The sequence below is a fragment of the Macrobrachium nipponense genome, chromosome 1 (assembly GCF_015104395.2).
Source record: "Macrobrachium nipponense isolate FS-2020 chromosome 1, ASM1510439v2, whole genome shotgun sequence".
NCBI lineage: Eukaryota > Metazoa > Arthropoda > Malacostraca > Decapoda > Palaemonidae > Macrobrachium > Macrobrachium nipponense.
In genome coordinates this window covers 83386441-83409298 of record NC_087200.1, presented here as the reverse complement: position 1 = coordinate 83409298, position 22858 = coordinate 83386441, and the positions used below count along the sequence as shown (strand labels likewise).

Here is a 22858-nt window from a genome sequence, read left to right as displayed (position 1 = left end):
TGCTTGATCGAGTCTGTTGCAATCAATATATCATCCATGTACACAAAAACATTTTTACCCAATAGCCCATGCAAAACTGTGTTTACTAACCCTGTAAAAGTCATAGGACTACCTGACAAACCAAAAGGCATCCGCGTAAATTCATAATGTTCCTTGGGCACTGAAAAAGCAGTATATTCCTTGCTATTTTCGCTAAGAGGGACCTGCAAAAAACCCTGTGCTAAATCAGTTGAACTGTAAATATTATGTCCACCAATTTCTACAAAAAGATCTGATATGCACGTGACTGGATAACAGTCCGGAATTGTTTTTTCATTCAAACATCTAAAATTGACGCATACTCGGACAGAACCGTCCTTCTTAGGCACCGCTAACAGAGGAAAGTTCTATGGAGACGCACTAAGTCTAAAATTTCCTTCCTCTTCCCATTTACTAACCTCTTTCTCTACCTGTTCTCTGATTTTGAAAGGTATGTGGTATGCAGGAATAAAAATGGGTTTTGCACCTTCCACTAAGTTTACCTTATGTTCATTAGTCAGTCCCAATTTATCCCCTCGTAATACTACTGTGTCCCCAAATTGTCCCGAAAGTTCGCTCACCGCTTCTATATGCTCTTTATTGTCTACATTAGCTAAATGTTCTCTAAATATTTTCTTCCTTGATTGCATTCCTGCCTCTGGAAACTCAGTTTTCCCCTCCACAATAGCCACTGAACCACTATCACTACCCCGGTCTTGGAGGTGTACTACATTGTATTCTTCTGATATTTCCACCCATGTAATACCAGTGTCTGATACTCTATTCACCGATACGGTGCTAATAACCCCTCTTAGTTTCTTGCTACCCTCAATTATGCATACCTCCCTGGGCTTTTTCATTTCCCTCAGTCTGACTTTTACCATGGCCTTTGTACCTGGATTTAAAATAACATCCTCTGATAAAAAAAAACCTTTATATTTGTGGTTAGTACTTCCCTGTTCCATGTCCTCATAAATATCACCACCCATGGTTCTGATTGCATCCACCAGGACCCCATTGTTAGTATCAGTATCAGTATTAGTATTAGTATCAGCATCAGCATCACCAACCATACCACCATTGTTAAAACCTCCAAAATTGTCACCACTGTGGCCCTCAATATCCCCTTTATCAACACTGACACCACTGCCATTATTCCCCATATCACCAGTGTGGGCTCCGATATCACCACTCCCCATATCATTAGTATCGTTACCATTATCAATGCCACAAGCACCCCCATTTTCACTGTTACCCATATTAAACTCGGTATCTTTAGTTCCGCTTGTATCCTCATATGGGATAAAAACACCTGGTATTCCAACCGTTATACCGCTAACAACTGTGTGGACCGATATCCTGTGTCTCCTACATGCAGGGTGGCCCTGTAAGAGTCTGTTGCCCAATGCAACCCCATTTATAACCAAAAATGGTTCTATTAACACTATCACCAAGAGTAAACCGTATTCTTATAAGGCCCAGGTTATTTAATCTATGGGCTTGCACATCACACACCGTCTCCGTTGAGGGTTTCAAAGGGTATTGGGAGAACATGGACTGATGCAGATCATGGTCCATTAAATTCAGTGAAGACCCTGTATCAATAAAAATTGGGATCTTCACATCCTCCACTGGTCCATCTACTATTGGGGCGTCCCCCACGAGACCACAATGATGCATACAAATTATCTGTACCCTTTTTGCTGATCGGCTTTCCAAAAATTTCGCCGATCCCTTTGCCCTTTTTAGTGACCTGCCTGGGAAGTTCTCATATTATAACTCCTGAATTTCTGAGGTGTATGTCTCGCATCCCTCCGTATCTGAGATGGACAAGCCTGCCAAAAGTGATCTGCCCTTTTGCATATTCCACAATATTTGACTCTACATACTTTCTTTGTGTGCCTGGTTTATTACAATTGTAGTAACGCAACTGCTGTTGCCCTTGATTGATCGATCTTATCTTATATTCAACTTTTGCACACAAATGGGGAGAAGGGAAACCTGAGTCTCTTTGCATCATATTTCTTGGACTGGTCTCATTAAAAAATGTACTATCCACTGGGGGACATTTGGACATATGTTTCTGAACTTGGGAATAAATCAGTTCCTCATCTGATGTAGGTTCAATCTTTTGATCAAATTGTCTACAATGGCATCCAGGACGTCGTTTAGAAGCTGCGAGAAATTATTCCCATTTACCCATATGGACTTTTTCAATTTCTGTATCCATTCTCCTGCTGAGTCAAAAAAATTTGAGCTATGCTCAATAAGGCTTGTTGTCCCTTTTCTAATCTTGCATAATCCTCTTAAATCCCTCACCATATCTCCGTGTTCCTTTGTTCCATATGCCGCCCTCAGAAATGCTTGTAACTCGGTCCATGACCGATATTTTGTGTACTGAAAACTACAGCATCTAAATGACAAATCCCCTTTATTGAAAACTAACAAGGCTTTTGCCTCTGTGAACGCCTCAGCATCATTTTTAATTCCCTTGGCGTTTAAGTAGTTATTCACTCCTCAATAAAAATTTGCACAGGTTGGGACAGAACGCCATCAACAATGCCTCAAAAAGGGCTAACTTCTGCATATATGTTATTATCTTATGCACCAAAGTTTGACTGTTACCTGCTTCGGCCATTTTGCCTTCTTTATGGGAACTTATAATTCAGGATTCACCCCGAACTCAACAACATCGATATATTTAACCCCACACAAACCATCAACACAAAAGCAATAATGTATCATTCACCAATGAAAGAAAATAGCATGCACCAATTCCCAATAAACTGCTACTGCTTCGAGTTACTGCCTCACAGATTCAAGATCAATCAGCTGATCCAATGTGTGTAACTATGCCCAACAGAAAATGGGGAAAGGCGAGAGAAAGAGAAAACGTAACCGTTGCCCTACCTTGTGAGGAAATCTGCTGAGCTAGCACAGCACGTTCTCTCAGCAGTCTCTTTCTCATGCTCACATAAAAAAATGAAACATATCATACAACTCTTTTTAATGGATTGCAATTACATCAAATCCCTAATGTCTGTTGAATTCGCAGGAACACCAAAATGAAATACACTTTTCAGCAAATTGTTAACACCAGGTAAAAACAAAAGTAAACTTTAACACTTACGTCCTCATAGGTTTTGGCACATGAACGCGATGTTATTTGCACTCATCTTAGCGCGTAATATTTAGTTACACTTGCAACCATGCGTAATTAATTCCTGTTATCATTTATCCCTTCTGCTGACTACAACTTAAAATCCCCTTTTGTCTGCAATAGAGAGTCAGTTGCCAAATATACATAATTATAACCACTTTTCCCTAACATATGCCTAATCTATCTAATCCTAGTCTCTCCGGAAACATAATATTTATGCTTGAATGCCTTTTAAAGCTGCCACCACACATTACGAGTGTCAAAATGACCCTCGTTTAAATAATTGGAGAGAAACCCTAATTGGGAAATGTAACCTACCTTCCATAGTCCCTTTGTTTGATGTCTGAAGGTAGCTGAAAAATCTATTATTAAAACTCTAGGCGAATTCAAACTCCCACTATTACAAACATATCATCTTTATTTTTCCACATGAAAATGGAATAAAATGAGTTTCAGAACATCCCAAAAATCGTTAAGCTACCATTACTTTTCCTGAAATCATATTTAGATAAGTATTCCCCTCTTATCTCTTTCTGTTTGACTATTCATAGTTTTTATCAATAAAAGTCAACACAAGTCTAGAGAACCCTTTTTTCTAAATGGTGACGTTGAATCCATCTGAAAATGAGAATATAATCATCAAACAATGAAATGTTAAAGTTCGTCAATAAATGAGTGTCACATCGCACTTCCCTTTCTCTAGAACTAAACTCAATGTCACTACATAAAAGTATTAACTTCTCAAAGTCTTTCACTTTACCTTTTCCGACGGATCTCTAAATACTTTCCCCTACAGCATGTTTCTCACACAATCAATATCAGGTGATGCCCCTTAATCCTCATACTAGAGAATATATCTCATTCACTTGTCTAACCATCGTACGTATGTACACCCACCAACAGATACACTCATGCTACTGAACACACAAACGCACACATGCTAGACTATTCTGTGCGTTTCCTTTTTCCCATGTACATGTTCAACGAATGCGCACACATAGTGAAATGATGTAACCTGGAGTAACCTTCCCTTGTGGTTTACCTCATGTCTCCGGAATGTGCTCATGTTCTATTTCCTGTGTTTTCGATTTATGTCTGATGTCAGGGCCTTGAGGAATTCACTGTTTTGCATCTGTCTATGACGGGTAAGAGCTAAGGTTATCAAATGTCTATTTTCACATCTAACCAGTGCCTTAAGATATATATATATATATATATATATATATATATATATATATATATGTATGTATATATATCATTACGTTTTAGACCCAACAGTCAAAAACGTAAGGGGAAAGAGGAAAAAATGGAGCACTTATGACATACCTTGAGTTTATGGGATTGTTTTACACTTGGAAGGTCGCCAGAAAACTCAGCAAGTTAATCTAAGTTACATTTATTTACAAAGAAAACATTGAATGGCCTAAGATAAAGGCAAGGCATATAGGCTACGTGATATATATATATATATATATATATTATATATATATATATATATATATATATATATATATGTATATATATATATATATATATATATAATATATATATATATATATATATATATATATATATATATATATATATATATATATATATATATATATATATATATATATATATATATATATATATATATATATATATATATATATATATATATATATATATATTTATATTTAGCATAACATTGTAAGTCCCACACCCCTTTCCTCTTTGACTGTTATGAGCTACAATCAACTAGCAATACCAGATACCTAATTTATTAATTAGGTTAACTGAAGTATGTCATTTTTCCCCCCGATCGATCGATTTAGGCCCAATTCCAGTAATGCGAGGTCAATCAAATACAACCGTTTCGAATCGGTTTCACAATCTAAAGAGAGTTGTCAGAGAGTTTTCCTTTGATACATTGTCTGGCCAATTACTGTGACGCAAGAGCACCGCACATCTGTCTCTGGAACACACAAGTTGGTTGTCCACAAAGTTTCGACGTTAAGAGAGGGACTTTGGCAGGGGGGGTTGTGGGAGGGGGATGGCGAAACTGCTGATTCTTGCGCGTGCATCCTTGCGCAGTATATTTGAGAGTACGACGCCTATGAGGGAATCGCTGGTGTGGTGGATATAAGGTAAAATCATTGGCGACTTGCAGTAACTAAACATACATACATACGCATCCACACACACACACACACACACACACATATATATATATATATATATGTGTGTGTGTGTGTGTGTGTATAATATATATATTAAAATCGAAATCTACTTATTGGTAATCCTCTTTATTCTATCCTTCAGTTCCTTCTGGAACATGTTTTATGACCGGGTCAAAAGAAAATAATCCTGGACTTACATTAAGATTATTATTCCCCCAGGTTAACTGAATCAAAACAGATTCTAACAAGTTCCTTGAAGTAGTTTCGTTACAACGTTACAATATTTGGCTTTGCGTCCAGTGTATTCTGTGGGACTTTTCACTTAAATGTAAAAATAAAGTGTTATTTGTCTGACCTGTTCTTACTGAGTATTTGTGTTGTTTTAATCGGTGTTCAATTCTTTGCTGGTCTGAACTAAGTAAAATAAATCAAAATCCATACATGAAATTTTCTATACAATATTGCTATCTTTTCGTTTTTTTTTTTGGTATAGCGTGTTTTTTTCGTTATTAAATGTTAAAGATACATTTGTTGTTAAACAATTTTAAAAAAGGTTTTACAACCTCAATTCCAATAATATGTGGCAAAGAAAGGGTGTTTGAGTGCACTTCTTTTTTTACTTTCCGAGTTTTCATAGGTGTTAATTGCTTTATTATAACAAATATCCATGATATGGGATGGGTAACAGAAATCTGTTCCTGTTGTTCTGATGTTTTTGAATTCTTCATCTAAAAACTGAGGACTGATTATTCGCAAGGCTCGAAGAAACATTGATGAAAAAACTGAAATTTTTATATTCATATGATGTCCTGAATAATAGTGTACATGTGTCAAATTATTTTCCCTTATCATGTAAATAATAAATTTACAATTAAAAGGTTCCCTTTTAATAAGAATGTTAAAAAATGTAAACAATCATTTAAATCATGTAAATTTAATAGAAGGGACTTGATCAATTAGTTGAGCGAATATATTATTTACATCCAAATCTTTAGGTATGTTGGCTAAAATATCTTCAACATGACGGTACCATGTCACAGGAAAATTTAAAATCTTGGGGATGTACAGGCGTTAAAATACATTCCACTTATAAATTTGAAAGAACAGTCGAAAGTGGTTTTCCCATTGCCATACCAAAAGTTTGCTTAAAGTATTCCCCGTTGAAAATAAACTTACAATCACAGATGCATAATCTTATTAATTCTATGACCTGGTTAATTGTGGCAAATCAGGTTTATGCAATTCATCTTTAAGGTATTCCAATGTAGTCAATGAGAACTTAAGTGAATAAGGAAAATACATCAAAACTTATTAACCGTGAATCTGGATTGATTGTCAGTCAAATCTAAAGAATTAATAAGATGGGTACCAGAAATAGTTCCTAGCAATGGTGACAATAATTTTGTTAGATATTTTGAAAGCTTATAAGTTATGGAATCAACAGAACTAATTTTTCGTCTCAAAGGGTTATATTCTTTGTGTTTTTACTAGCCCTTATAGATATGGCAAAGAAGGTGAGTTGGTTAAAAACTGATTTCTGAGACATTTGTGTTTTTTAGGATACTTTTTAATTTACTATTGAAAGATTTTATTGCTTCCTTTAAAGGGTTCTTGTTTAGTTTTAAGTAAGTATCATTGTCACTAAACAGTTCTTCCATTATTGATATATACAATTCTTTATTCATAATAACTACATTGTTGGACTTATCCGGTGTAAAAGCTTTTTTAACATTGTTTGATACAAATGTATCTTTCACATATAATGACGTAAAAAACATGCTTATGAAAAATAGCCCCCGAAAAGATAACAATATTGTATACAAAATTCCATGTATGGATTATGATATATTTTACTTAGTTCAGACCAGCAAAGAATTGATCACCAGATTAAAACATCACAAATACTCAGTAAGAAAAGGTCAGACAAATGATACTTTATTTTTACATTTAAGTGAAAAGTCCCACAGAATACACTGGATGCAAAACCAAATATTGTTACGTTGTAACGAAATTATTTCAAGGAACTTGTTAGAATCTGTTTTGATTCAGTTAACCAGGGTGAATAAGTTCATGTAAGTCAAGAATTTTTATCTTTTGACCCGGTCATAAAAAGTATGTTCCAGAAGGAATTGAAGGATAGAATAAAGAGGATTACCAAAAAGTAGATTTCGATTTTAATCTGTAGACCGTTCTGTGACCTCCCGACCTTTTGTATTCCCTTATGACTTGTACCCACCATTTAGATAGGCCCTTGTTTCTCTTTATCTTTAGTACTTAGCATCTCCAGTGTTTGAATTTCCCTTCGTGGCTATAACTTTGTTCGTATAATCATCGCGTTTTTTATTTTTTCATGACTTAATATATATATATATATATATATATATATATATATATATAATATGCTATATATATATTATATTATAGTATTTAATATATTTATAGTATTTAATATATGATTATATAAATCTGGATATAAAAGCATGTATTTATATATTTACTTATCTATTTACTTATATATATACATATACCATATATATATACATATATATATATATATATAGATATACATACATGTATATGTTTATTTTTGTTTTATATAAATAAACATACATATATATATACACACACACACACACACACATATATATATATATATATATATATATATATCTATATATATATAATATATATATATATGTTTGTTTACTTATTTATTTATCATAAAGAGTTTAGGAATAACAAATTCTCCTAAAGATCTTCCCGGCTGCATATATGAAATTCTTTGCAAAAAATGTGATAAAGTTTATTACGGACAAACCGGTGAATCTCTTTCACAACGACTCAAACAGCACCAATATTCTGTGAGAACTGGGCAAATATCGAATGCATTATTCGCACACATGAGAGATTTAGATCATCCTATTAACTGGAGTCAAGCAAGAGCCTTAATCCCATGTAATGACACAGTTAAAAGGAATATCACTGAATCTTGTTTCATCAAGTCAAACAATGGAAATGTTCAAAATTTAAGTCTTGGTTTATTTAAACTTGATGCCGTCTAATGAAAAAAGTTGTAGATGAATATAAGCAACAAAATTAATATATTCAGTTATTACATGTTTTGGGCTATATGGGGTACGTTGTAGTTTCTGTTAGGGTTAAATCTGTGTTTAGGTTTGTGACCGTGTGATATTCGATAATCCTGGATTATATCCTTGATTTTTACCATTTTGACAATTAACCATCTGGTATTCTTGATCTTTTTGTTTACCAGATAACTTTCTTTCCAACTGTATTTCATTCGTTCCTTGACAATGTCTTAGTAAAGACGAAAGTGCTTGGATTTTATGCCTATTATTTTCCCTTGGTATTCGCTTATTTAATGAAGTCACGTGCATCTACTGTGATTTTTTAAGCATATATATATATATATATATATATATATATATATATATATATATATATATATATATATATATATATATATATATATATATATATATATATATATTATATATAAATATATATATATATATATATATATATATATATATATATATATATATATATGTATATATGTGTGTTTGTGTGTGTGTGTGTGTGTGTGGGCAAGATCCAAATTCCCAGTTCACTGCTTACGTTGACAGAAGCATAGTCGATTTTCAAGGAAACGGACAGAATACCATTCACACTGTAGTTAGAGTGGAAAATAGAGACTGACATGGAAGCAAAATTTATGGGCAAAATGCTTCGAAAGTATGAATTTTACTTATAGAAAATCGCTACATAACAGTCTCTTGGGCAAGAGAGATCCGATTATGCAGGTAATCAATAACGCCTCTGTAGTAAAGGAAGTCTTGCCTACTGATTCATAAACTTTTGTCTTAACCTTTCAAGGTAATGCGCCAGTTTTTCGTATATTTCAATAAATGCTTATTTCATAAATGATAAGTAATATTGAGTAACTCGTTTCATATTTGCTGTATTTTTTTTTTTTATCCACTTTCTAGTTCCCCTTTCCCAAGACAAGTCGTTTTTAGTCGCTTTATGATTGATCGGTATTTAACGACTATGTTGACAAAAAATACAATTCCTTTTTCAAACTTCTTTATAGTTTCTCTTCGCCTAAGAGAACTCGCTTGTGGTCTTATTAATATGAGTAATATGTAGTGACACCTCTTAGACAGAATGTAACATTTTTTTTTAATTCTCGTTTTCTCAGACATCTTTTGTGTGGTCGTCATTTTCACGTTATTTCCCCTAATGTCTTCTTTCCAAAAACCGGTCTCGTTTGCGGATCATCTCATGTCCCGGAAGGTAGGCCCACCATAAATATTCATCTTATGGAAATCCATCATCCTCAGTGATGATTTCTCGTACATCATAGATATTTTTCCCATCGGTGATGTCACCAGCTCTGTCTCCTGAGTAATCAAATCTATCATTCAGTGTCAGGAGTTGAAAGAGCATCCCTTCTCCCCCTTTTCTGCTCTCCCCCCCCCCCCCCCCTTTCCTCTCTCTCTCTTTGTATAGCCAACCACGTCCGTTGGTGATTTTTGCTTTCTCTTTCCCCTCCCTTTGTTCCTCGCACGTTTGTCCGTTATGTTACTTATTTTGTTGTTATATTCCGTCCATGTCGGATTTAATTATATTTTTTCTATGTTATGAATATTCTTAGATGAATCTGAAGAATAAGCGACAAGGAGGGTTTTCAGTTTGTGGTATCATTAGTTTGGCTACGCATAGTTTCAAGTATATTTGTGTGCGCGTATACATACACTTAGTTAATGATAAATTACATATTAATTATATATATATATATATATATTAAATATTATTGTAAATAAAATAATTATATATATAATATCTAATTATATATATATATATATATGATGTGTGCATGTGTGTGGTGTGTGTGTGGTGTGCGTGGTGGTGTGTGTGTTTTACGCTTTATATATTGTTGAAGGGTTTTCAATAGAAAAGACGCGTTCTATTGGAATAAACACAGCTGCAGATATATATATATATATATATATATATATATATATATATATATATATATTATGAACCACTGTTGGGTTAATCAGGTTCTAAAAAAAAAAAAATGAAAAAATAAATGAAAAAAAATTTATCAGGACTGAAAATCTGGCAGCAATTGAGACAGTCAAAGGAGGACGAAACAAGTAATACGAAACAGAGACCTTAAGACTAATTTATTATATATAAAATGTACAATTGTTTGAATTAAATATTTTTATAAAGGCACCAGTGGCAAAGCATAAAAACCATTTAAGCAAAAAATAACCACATTTAATCTGAATATTATTCAGAAAAGGCAAATATCAAAAAGGCAAATATCGAACAATCAGTATAACAATCATTAACAAAATGAATGAGTCAGTACATCAAATAACCAAAAATAAAAGTTCCATGTAAGTATGGGGAAAAATAATTACTTTACATACAGGATCTGTATAATGCAATCACAATTAATACAGTAACCTTAATACGAGCAGTTAGCAAATAGTTAACAAGAAAACATACGGTTACAACTATAGAAACAAATTAATAATGGACCATAAAAATCAAAACAAAAGCAGGGTTAACAAATTATGCCATAAATACACAGTTTCAATTTCATAATTACCTTAAGCATTAATATCAAAACACGTGGAAAACCGAAGGCACTAAAGCCTTATGCATTAAATGCTACAGGACACTCAACACCCAGGAAACCGTGGCAACTTGCAGAGATAACACCCGAGGACCCACTAAGAATACCTCCTGAAGAAATTCACCCAGCCGAAGCTGTACACACAACACAGACGAAGCTGCCCTTCAGGAGAACACAGACGAAGCTGTACACACAACGCAGACGAAACTGCCCTTCATGAGAACAGACTAAGCTGCAACTCTGAAGCCGTGCTCCTCAACATGACGCAGACGAAGCTGCTAACCGGCCAGACAAAACTGGCTCTGCCGAACATCTTTTTATGGCCTCGTCCTTAACCCTGCAGGTCCCGAGTCGTAACCAAATAGCCATTATGGACTCCAACCTTGACTGCAAGGAACCCCCATGCTGCTTACCTCTCAGGTCTCTGTATCTTACTGACTGAAGCAGTCAGACACGGGCTGTCGGACGTTACCTTACCTCCACCTCTTCTACTAATAAACAAGAGGTGAAACGACCCTCACGGGGAAACAACCCGAAACAACCGTTTCGATCGTCCGAGACAAGAAAAGCATACAAGAGGTGCTTAACACCCTTCTTACTATATATATATAAATTTTTATATATATATATTATTATTATATATATATATATATATATATATATATATATATATATATATATATATAGATAGAGAGAGAGAGAGAGAGAGAGAGAGAGAGAGATAAATACATATATATCACACACATATATTTACATACATATAAATTATTAAAATATAATAACTTGAATAAACTTCGTCATTCCCAGCTTACAAACAATTTTTTTTGTTTTTTTATTCACATACTATCCAAAAGTGCATTCCAGTCATTCAGGGTTACATCAGAACTTGTAAAAGTCCACAGATCAGGTTTACAGCTAAAAGTTAATATACTATAAAACATATTTTGAAAACGTGCCTGCGGTTAAATAGATTATATTTTTTATCGATACTAATATTAATTGTTCCATATAAACAATATTATTCCAGAATAATCTCTCTCTCTCTCTCTCTCTCTCTCTCTCGATCTCTCTCTCTCTCTCTCTCTCTCTCTCTCTCTCAAAAGAAGGATTTGTTTCTTTTCTTTCTTTTCCGGGCTCTAGTTCCTCTTTTTCAATGGAGCGAGTATCCTCGGAACTGGTTTTTGTTCAGGGCAAAAAAAAAAAAGCTTTTCTTTTTCATTAACGGTTTTCTCAGGAAAAGTTCATCTAAGTCTTTTCTTTTATTGTAACTCTTTATCAACAAATATATTTTATCAGAGGTTTTCTCTGTGTGTATGTGTGCGTGTGTATATATATATATATATATATATATATATATATATATATATATATATATATATATATATATATATATATATATATATATTACACACATATATATATATATATATATATATATATATAATATATATATATATATATATATATATATATATATTATAATGTAAAACCATTTCCCCTGTTGCGGCTCTGAAAAAAAGCAACACAACGGTTACTGCCATATTCCTACTTTTAATTAATGGATCGTGGTTGAATTTAACCGTGTTAGAATTGCCACAGCAGTACCAACTTCACAGGCCTAAACTGATGTCTCATCAGCAGGGTTTCAAATTACAGAGAAAAAACGTGCTATTCTAGTTAATCTGATCGAGCACGCACTTTTGCGTTCCCTGGATATTTAGGCTTTTCCCTGGAACTACTTCTCTCACATCTTTACTTCACCACACTTTGAATTTTGTCACTTCTTTCATGTCGCATGTCTTATGCAAACATTTCAACTCGGCAGCTTCAACCGTTTTTCTTTCAACCCCTTTGATTATCCATGTTTCATTATATCAAGGAGAATTAGCTCAATGATTCTTCATTCTTACTTCTCATACATATACGTCTTTTCCACATGTAATATTACCTTCCTATGCAATGGATCTAATCAGTTCTCGTCTCACCATCATCTGTTATATATACATTCTTTTATCTCTACGAATCAATTGCTTCAGTCAAATGAAGATCCGATATCCCTCTAGTTACTCCTCTTCTCACCTTTACCACTTATCATTTTCTTCTTCCCTTTTCTCTACTAACAAATGATTTAGAAAAATTTTACTCTTCTCCATTTCCTCTTTCCCAAGTACTCTAATGATTATTCTTTAGAAACCATATATTTCCAACAAAAAGGATCCTATTCAAATACATTTTAAAAAGACTCCATTTTCATTCATAATTTCCACCCACCCCAAAAGACTTCCAAGCTCTCTCTTCACCTTCCAGGTGTCACAGACGCAGCCAACCTTTGTTCTTTTAATTCCAGTTGATAACGCTTTTTACCATTGTCTAACTAAGTGCTAAACCATCCAGCATTTTCTCCTTCAACAAAGCTACTGTCATGTGTCTTATTTCTTCTGCATCACATCCACTCACATTCATAACCTCAGGATTTAGAACTTTGTTCTTTATGCGTTCGGTGTGTGCATGTGTATGTGTGTGAGTGTGTGTGTGTCGGTGTATTGTAGAGGTACTGCGGTACCAGTACAATATAAATGCCACGGCCTCGGCCATTTGAAAACGTTCCAGGCACCCCGCAGGAGTGGAATTGGGTAATAGTCATTTGTATCAAGAAAGGAAGCTCATCTGTCATTTGCAGAGCATTTTGATGCGCACACACACATATATACATACATACATACATACATACATACATATATATATATATATATATATATATATATATATATATCATAATCTAGATACATATATACATATATATATCTTCAGGGGGTATGAAAGTGTTCTGGAGATATGGTAAAATTTCTTATAATGGGGATGTATTATGCGCCTGGATATCAAACCTGGTTTAGCAGCTAAAGGATGACTGTGGTAGTGACTATCGTCTTAATTTTTTCTGATCCCGTTTAATGTAAAGGGATATTTTTCATATATTTACATACACACACACACATATATGCATTTGTGTGTCAGAAGGTAGAATCTTCATTGATAAAACAGCAAGATAATAGGATCAACCTTTCCAATGAAGCCTGGGACTCTGACCATGTAGACAATATCTTCCTTAAGGCAACGATGAAGCGGATCAGGACCATTAACAGAACCAACGTCGGCTTAGCGGTGACCCCAGGCATCATTTAAGGGCATATCTCTTACTATATATTTCGCCAGTACAACTTCTGTCATTCACTACTTGATAAGGGTGGAAGTTAGTCCACCGAAATATAATCCCTAGCTGTAAACCAGTGTTTTAATGGGCCTTTTATACTTGAGGTATGTGTTTTTACATACATACACATATACATATCTATACATATTTGTTTGTGTGTCCATGTATTTTATACCCATTATTATTTCTATTATTAAGTGCTGGATATGTTGCACACCTTGTTAATGTTTGTCGATATACGATGCTCTTGTATATTTAGATGGCCCTTTCTACGCAGATAATTAATGTTTATGTGTATTTACTGACATTCAAGTGATTTCGCATTTGCCCCAAGCATTAATGAAAGATAAACATCTACTTGGAGACTGACGTCATTAAACAAATTTATTCTTATTACCTAGGAATAGTTTTTGTAGATAATTTAACCGTTTTAAACCCTGTGTTCATCGCACTTTCAGTTAGATTTCTTTAGTTTTTGTTTTGATTCGCTATTGAAAGAGTTGAACATAAAAAGGAGGGAAAAAAGCTCACCTGCACTGGCACTGAATATGCGAATTTCAGGGGACTCGAAAATTCGTTAAATGAACAATTCAAACTTTATTGTAGTTTTTTCAGATGATAATTTGTTTACCAATATTACATAATGCTGTCAGGATGACATTTATCAAGTAGCAAAAGTATTAGACATCTGAAAATTCGCTAAAAATAATAATTATATTAGGAATAACATTTTTAAGTACCATGGCCAGCCACATAATTTCCTTAACTTCAAGTTTTCTATTATCATATATTTTTATGATTCTTTCTCAGCAGTACGTAATATATGTAGTAATGCTATAACAACATTAACAAAACACAACCATTGCGTAGATGTTATGATTCTTGCAAGATGAGTCGGGCAGGATCCAGTTTAATTGCATATGTAATAATCTCAGACTGAAATCTCTCTCCCAGCAAAATTCTGTATTTATATGGCTTGGGTAGTTAGCACTTTCAGGGGCCCGGCCGAGTAACAACCAAAACAAAACGTGATCGCTCTGCACAGGTAAGTAGTTCGACCTCGACCCTGCACGACTCGTCGATGCCATTTTTTCTTGCCAGAACAAACGAGCTTCCCAAGAATCATTAAACATATGGATAAGGCGCGCAGCGTCGTCCCACCACGCAGAAATTAATTCATGAATTTCCAAAATAAGGCCGAGAAAACAGTTTTTTGGTTTCGCCTAGCCGCCATCTTGCTTGTATTCTTCCGCTTTCTAGTCGGAGCTCACCGCCATCTATCGGTGGGTTTTGACTAGAAAAGCGGTCGAAGGTAGGATAGGCCCCTTAAACAGCAGGCGCTCCTATAGATTATATGAAATTTTATTTATATCACCATTTGATCATTTAGAAGTGAGGGTATTTCTGCACTAGAGCAGTAAGACTTGCAAGGCTCTAAAGCGTTACTGTCCATGGCGTGCGCACAACTAACACCATCTGCATTACAACTTCTCGCCCTTTTCCACCTCACATTACCAACTGCAACGCCATATCCTTCTCTGACTGCATGTCTCCAAAGGCTTCGATCCTGGGCGCCTTCCAACTATTTCTCTTACATGGGTGTCTCGCCTCAAAGGCTTGTAATGAAAAAAAAAACAATGTGTGAATAGTCAAGTTCATACACAGACCTTTTCTATCGTATCATTCATATCTAAAATTCCAGAGTATGCGGTTGCTGAAAAGTGAATAATTCATATGGAAAATGCTTCAACGCTTTACTGGCTGTTTGATCAGCTTTTATACAATTATATTTCATTTTATGAGAGAGAGAGAGAGAGAGAGAGAGAGAGAGAGAGAGAGAGAGAGAGAGAGAGATGAGTATTCCGTCAAGATATCTAGAATAACATCTTTATTCGACAAGGTAATCTTTATCATGCCAGAATAACCCATTGAAAAGATTCTCTCTCTCTCTCTCTCTCTCTCCTCTCTCTCTTCCTCTCTCTCTCTCTCTCTCCTTCTTCCTTCCCCTCTCTCGTCTCTCTCTCTATATATATATATATATATTATATATATATATTATATATAAATATATATATATATATATATATATGATCATTCCCATTTCAACGGCAGTTGACGCCTCCCGGTGAATCGACTGTAGGTGGGGAATTTGAATGAAAGGGCTGGGGAGGGAGGGAGGGAAGTCAGAGGATCATAAGGTTAGCTTGAAGATGAAGGGATACAGATGATGGCACTAGTGTCATTCAGTGGAAAGAGAAGGGTGCCATGATTACTGAAAGAGAGCCAGAAAGAAATATGGCGGGGATCTCAAAGGAAAATTAATATGTTGACTTTTTAAGTTCACAGTTTTGTAAAGGATTCCGAATACGGTGGAGAGAGAGAGAGAGAGAGAGAGAGAGAGAGAGAGAGAGAGAGAGAGAGAGAGAGAAATTTATGTCATGTAGGTGGCAAGATTAAATTTATTTAGTCATTTACACATGATAAATAAATAAATAAATAAATGAGATAAAAAAGCTAATTTTCGTAAACAAGTTTTTGAGACTTTGATTTGCTTAATTCTGTATTTATTATAATTTATAAATCTCTCTCTCTCTCTCTCTCTCTCTCTCTCTCTCTCTCTCTCTCTCTCTCTCTCTCTGTAAGCCTGATCCTTTATACTTAGTTTTAGTATGGTTTTCAAATATTAACCGTTGCTGTTCATCTGAAGTCTTGTAAAAAGATTAATTTATGGTAGGATGAAATCACGGATTGGTATACAATGATGGCACGTTTTCCTTTCAAGTGACGGTCTTGTATCAGTCTCCTAGCATCGCAAACATGTAATTTGACGTGTTCGTAATCATTGTTATGTAAGTCTAAATGTTGCTGTCCGAAGTAATTTGTTCAGTTCAAGGTTTTGTAGGGTTGGGATATCAAGCTGTTGCAAATGACAGTATTAAATGTTAGCTGCCTCCACAACACTTGCAGCCAGTGGGCAGAGTATGAACAATATCATTGTTTAAACAAATAAATATTTTTTCGTATGTTACCAGACCAATTTAGTTTTATAATTTGGATCTTTACGTCTATTTAAGGTTTATCGGGTGAATATGACCCAAATAAAAATTGCGGATATTCAGGATTTTCCTATATCCCGAGGACATTTTCTAATATGTAGCAAAGATACCCTTCACGTTTTAATGAAATTTCCTTGTTAGGATTCAACGGCGCATCACACACAGACAGAAGCTTCAAAATATGCTTTCACATTTGAAACGCCATCTCGGTGGTCGCATTGTACATCAGAAATTCGGTATATCTAAGTACCTTTGAGAACAAGTTGTTGTACCGATATCAACACGTCTAGAAGAGCCAGTTTTCAATCCAGTATTAAATTTGACCGCAGCATTTATGTGAATTTACATTGATCAGATTCTATTGTTACGTATTCTCCCTTGGTATAAGCAACACCCCAATTGCCATTGTTATCTTTACATAGACAGCAGAATAGCTCTTCAGCATCACAATATAAATTCATATTTCATTCTCACATAACCACTGATAAATGGCAAAGATGTGACTTAGAGTAGAGAATCTCTACGAATGTCTTCAAGAAAATATTTAGTTGTGTTAATGCTTCAATGCAATTAGTTTCTCAAACATTCTTGTTTGTCGTGATTGCCATGAACTAAAGAATTAAATTACTTCGTGGATGTATACTATGCTGTTAAATTGCTTCTCAAATTCCATTAAACAATTTCCTCTGAATTCCGGTATCGGGTAGAGATGGGATCGTTCTGTAACTGACTCAGTCGCTCAGAAATTGTACGCTTGATGGTAGACGTTTCCAAGTCTTCTCTCTCTCTCTGTGAGGTGTGTGTGTGGTTGCGAATGGATTGAACGCATTCGTGTTGTAAACGATGCTACGTTGAATATCAAATCGTCAGAAAAGAATCGTCGAAATTCTTTCAAATGAAGTCGTCGTATATTATGTGGAATTCACTCCATATATCGTCACTGTCAAGGGGATTTTCGCCACTTCTGAAAAATCACCAGATTCCACGGGAGAAAGTATATTTCCATATACGTTGATGGTTACATTTCTTGGTGTGTTTTCTGCGTAACACAGCCAGTATAGTTATTTGTGGCAAATAGCATTTAAATGTTTTCATATGATCTTCTTCGTAAAATTTTCTTCCGTAGAAAATAATTAACCGCTGCAATTAAATCTAAATGTATCGTGTTTTTCCCCTTTTTGGTGGTTAAAAAACTCTTCCGTTGCTTAAAGAATGTTCTGTGACGATTGGGGGTTTCTTCTTATCAGCCTTAAGGAATTATTTGTCTCTGCTTATTGAGTACATATAACCACTGCAATTATGTTATATTACTTCGATTTTATTGTACCCTTTTGTTTCATGTCACTGACTACTTATGACATAAAAGACCGCTTCAGATGACTTAATATATTTTTTCGTTTATAATTTGCCTGGAAATGTAGTGGAATTTTGTCTTATATTTATTCCACAACATTTATCTACCGAGGTATTTTAGGATTTTGTGTCGAATATTTTCTAACATTTTCGCCTCCTGTTAACCTCTGACATTTGTTTTTCCTTCGGCCAGACAAAACGTAAATAGAATCAGCAAATTGCGTTAGAATATTTTCAGTTATTTTTTTTTCCACCCATCCCCCACCTCCCCGTTATCCGCATTTCCTCCTTTTTTCCTTTTGGCATTTAAGTCTTTTATTTTTCATTGTGCGAGATTTTAGATAACCACTCCATATTTTCCTGTTCCGGTGGAGCATAAATATTCAACCACTGCAATTTTGTTAGAATGTTTTTTGCATTCTTTAAAATATCCTATTTGAGTTGCTTCTCGCTTCCGATAGAGTATTAATAACCATTGCAATTACATCAATAACAATTTTCAACGAAGGTTTTTTTTTCTCTCTTTTAACCTTTGGCAATTAATTTTTTTTTTCCGCCGTAATTGGTAAAGGGATATTTTGTGTTGAATGTTTTTTCTCTTCAGTCGTGATCCCCTGGCATTTGGTTTATTTTCCTCCCGGCAGGTGGCGGTGGAAGCGACGACAGCAGCCCCTGCGACACCGTTATGGTCGTTAGCGGCGGCGGTGAAACTGCCAGAGCGGAAGATGATCCTGCCGATGCCGCTACAAGCAAAGAAGGAGGAGGAGGAGGAGGAGGAGGAAAGAGGGGCAGGGAAGGAGGAGGCAAGGGTAGCGTGAGGTGCTCCGATGACGGCAAGGGCGCCACGGGAGGAGGCCGCGATCCGGCCAATATCCTGGAACTCTGCTCCTCCATCACCGATCAAAACGCAATGGGGATCCAGATCAGGCTCAATCAGTATGTAAGTACAAGGCCGTCTGTTTTCCTTAGCTAGATTGCTGGGTGTGTCAGGAAGTGATTTTCGTCAGTAAAATTTTACCACAGCATCGGATATGGAACGTATTTTGGAAATAGATGTTTGAAGCAATATACAATGATATCTAATGTGAATAATTAAGGCACTTATCAGTAAATCAAAGAAATTTATGGGGAAACTTAGCTAAATTTAGTAAGCAGTCCGAGAGAGGCTAGTTGTGACGTAAACTATGACATTAGACGTAATAGCAGGGTTCCCTGTATATGATAATACGTAGAAACACATTTGACCCTCTTCATACAGTAGGCAACACCTTGAGTAGGATATGCAGTAATTATCGACATTGTAAGATGATATGCTATAAGTGGGTGATAATCTAAACATTTTTATCTGTACAGTCAAAGTGAATAAATAAAGAAATTGTTAGAGATTTTCTCTAAACTTAACCGAGTTGAAACTACTGTTACTTTGCCTCTTAGTGCTCGTCACCTAAATAGGCGAATATAGCAGTTGAAACCAGAGATAAGAACACAAATTTTAGTTTTAAAAAAATCTGCTTGCTATAGAAAGTGTCATTATAATTGAGATCAGTAACTGTTTTAGCTCCAAGATTATTGATAAATCAGAAACCTATCAAATTCCAGTAGTATAGGAAAGGCTAGGCGCAACACTGTTGAGAATGACAATAATATTACGGATTCCATTGGTGTTACCACGGGTAATTAATAACACTTTGGTCTATACTATACACATGACAATATTATAGAAAAGTAATTTGGTAAATATACAAATGGCACTTCTATTTTCATTGTACAATTTTACATTGAAAATAGGAATTATAACGCAATTTCCATTATCTCTTTCACTACTAGTTATACAAACCCTTTGGAATTGGTGAAATACAATCATATTGAAATGAAAATATGATCGTTTAAATATTTTGGCTTGACTTATCTGGAAACTTTGCATAATAGTAAGCACCGTCGACAACAGGGCGAGGGCAGTCGATCATTCATAGGTCAAAGTCAGGTTACACGTGACTGCTGCTTTACCTAGGGCGAGAGCAAATTGTCATCGTGGCTGAAAGTCTGTTTTCGTGTTGCGTGTTTTTGCAGTAGGTAACAAAGATAATACAATTTGAAGCAACAGACGATGACCGTGGAGAGTAATTGGTGGCCTTGGGAAATTATGGCACCTACTCGTGGGTATCTGAATGATACTTTACGTATCCTTGAAATTCTTGGATAACGAGGGTTTTCACAGAGAGAGTGTAAGGCTAGGCGCATATTTCAAGTTAAAGGAAACGTTAATGGCGCCATGGAACTGTATTACACAATCAATTTTCTCATTTGATGCCAATTCCCTTATTGTACTCTGCTGAGAGACATGACTTATCGAAAAGATGAGAGAGAGAGAGGAGAGAGAGAGAGAGAGAGAGAGAGAGAGAGAAGTAGGATATAGTGCGGATTTAGAGTGTCGGATTATGTAAATTTGGAAAAACTGTTGAAGACAATAATAAAATTCCATATACTACTACTACTACCGACATCTGAGTCTTCATTCATAAAGTATATGGGCAGGGTTTCCAGTAAAGTACGTCATACTTAAGTATCAATGCGTAGGAGGGCCTTTAGTAATGACGTATTACTAGTCTCTATCTACGAGCCTGCTAAATTTAGCTAAGTTTCCATTTAAAATTCTTTTATATACTCCGATAAGTGCCTTGGTTATCAACTTTAGACATCACTCCATATTTTTCCCTATTAGGCTGTGGCTTCAAATATCTTCTTTCAAAATACGATCCATATCCGATGCTTTGGTAAGACGTTATCGACGAAAATCAATTAGACACGGCCCTGAAATTCACAGTAGTTATACTTAACCCTCATGGTTGCCACGTAGAGGACTTGCGTAAAATCGTTGACTACTGGTTTATAAAATGCATCTTTTACAGGGTTAACTTTTCCATGGTAATTATCCTAGATTGTTGGCTACCTATGATACTTCCAACGACTGTTGACTGTATATAGTACTTGCGTTAAGTTTTTATTTGGAGTACTGCACATCCTAGATTATTCAACTATGTTCAGCACATCTGATATTATTAACTATACACAGTAATTTTCCTAGACTGCCATGTACAGTATGTATTTCTCTTTGATTACAATGTAATATATTAGATTATTGAATACGTACAGCAATTATTTCAATTTGTTGACTATATATTTTAATTTTTTAAATTCTATATACCTTGCTCCCTTGGGCTTTTTTGAAGCCATCCGGCTATCGAGGAGACGCAAGTTAATTTCGACTCTGCTGCAGCAATCTTGTCGAACACAAAATTTGTACCAAAGTAATATTTGACGTTTCTTGCTTGACAACGTACATTATTTGTGTCATTACGATCTTATTTTCTTTTGGATTTGTTTACATTTATTGTTTTTACGCTATGCGAATTTTTTGAGAATTTATTTTGCGATTTACACATAGTTATATAAATTCTTCACATAATAATTATTCGTTTGAAACGTTATTCGGCATAACAGAAATAATATTGTGCTTTAATGCTCTCCGTTTGTTTTTTTCTGAAATTTTGCTACTAACCAAAATCAACAGTAATTCGGATAATTATGTTACGAAAATCACAATTTGATTAGCTGCACGAGAAAAAGTGACTTTATTGTCGTGTAATTTGAAAAGATTTTCAAAGAATTACTTTGAGGAAAGACTCTGTGTAATATGGCATAAAATGTCAGGCGTTTACTCCTGCCATCTAGTGTCGTTGCAATGAAACTACACCAGTTCATGCTACGCATAAGGGTGTGATATTACGTACCTTGCTTGTAATGTCTTTGTTTTAAAGATACAGATGTTGTGTGCTGAAGAGAATTAATACTTTGTCAACCGTTAGTCAGCAGTAATTTATATCAAGATGATTAAAGTGCTGCATGCTGTTTCGAAAGATGGTAATTACTGGTGTTCATATGTGAGTGGCTGAAATCAACGTCTGTAAATAGTAAGTGAACTGAAGTCATGGTTAGTTTGACGCTATTGTTTTGTGGTATGTTATTTAACAGAAATCATTGATAGAACTAGAGAATAATAAGATTATATTAATAGTAATGGAGAATGCCCAAAAGAACGTTGTTAAATAGACATAATAAATTATATTACAATGTATGCCGAGAGCTATCAAGGGGCTGGTCAGCATCCATTATTATGATGAGAGCTGAGGATGCTCCAGGAAACTTGGTTGGTTTTGATATCTC

General features: G+C 34.9%; 1 protein-coding gene across 8 annotated transcripts in view; it reads left to right on the top strand.

The window, feature by feature from the left end:
• The window catches only part of LOC135219418 (cGMP-dependent 3',5'-cyclic phosphodiesterase-like), a 690625-nt gene that overhangs the window by 353663 nt on the left and 314104 nt on the right, over positions 1 to 22858 (top strand). For all 8 annotated transcript variants that reach the window (XM_064256178.1, XM_064256181.1, XM_064256182.1 and 5 more), the window contains one exon: positions 19279 to 19574. In XM_064256178.1, the coding sequence (XP_064112248.1) occupies positions 19279 to 19574 (296 nt within the window). The remainder of the gene's footprint in view (positions 1 to 19278; positions 19575 to 22858) is intronic.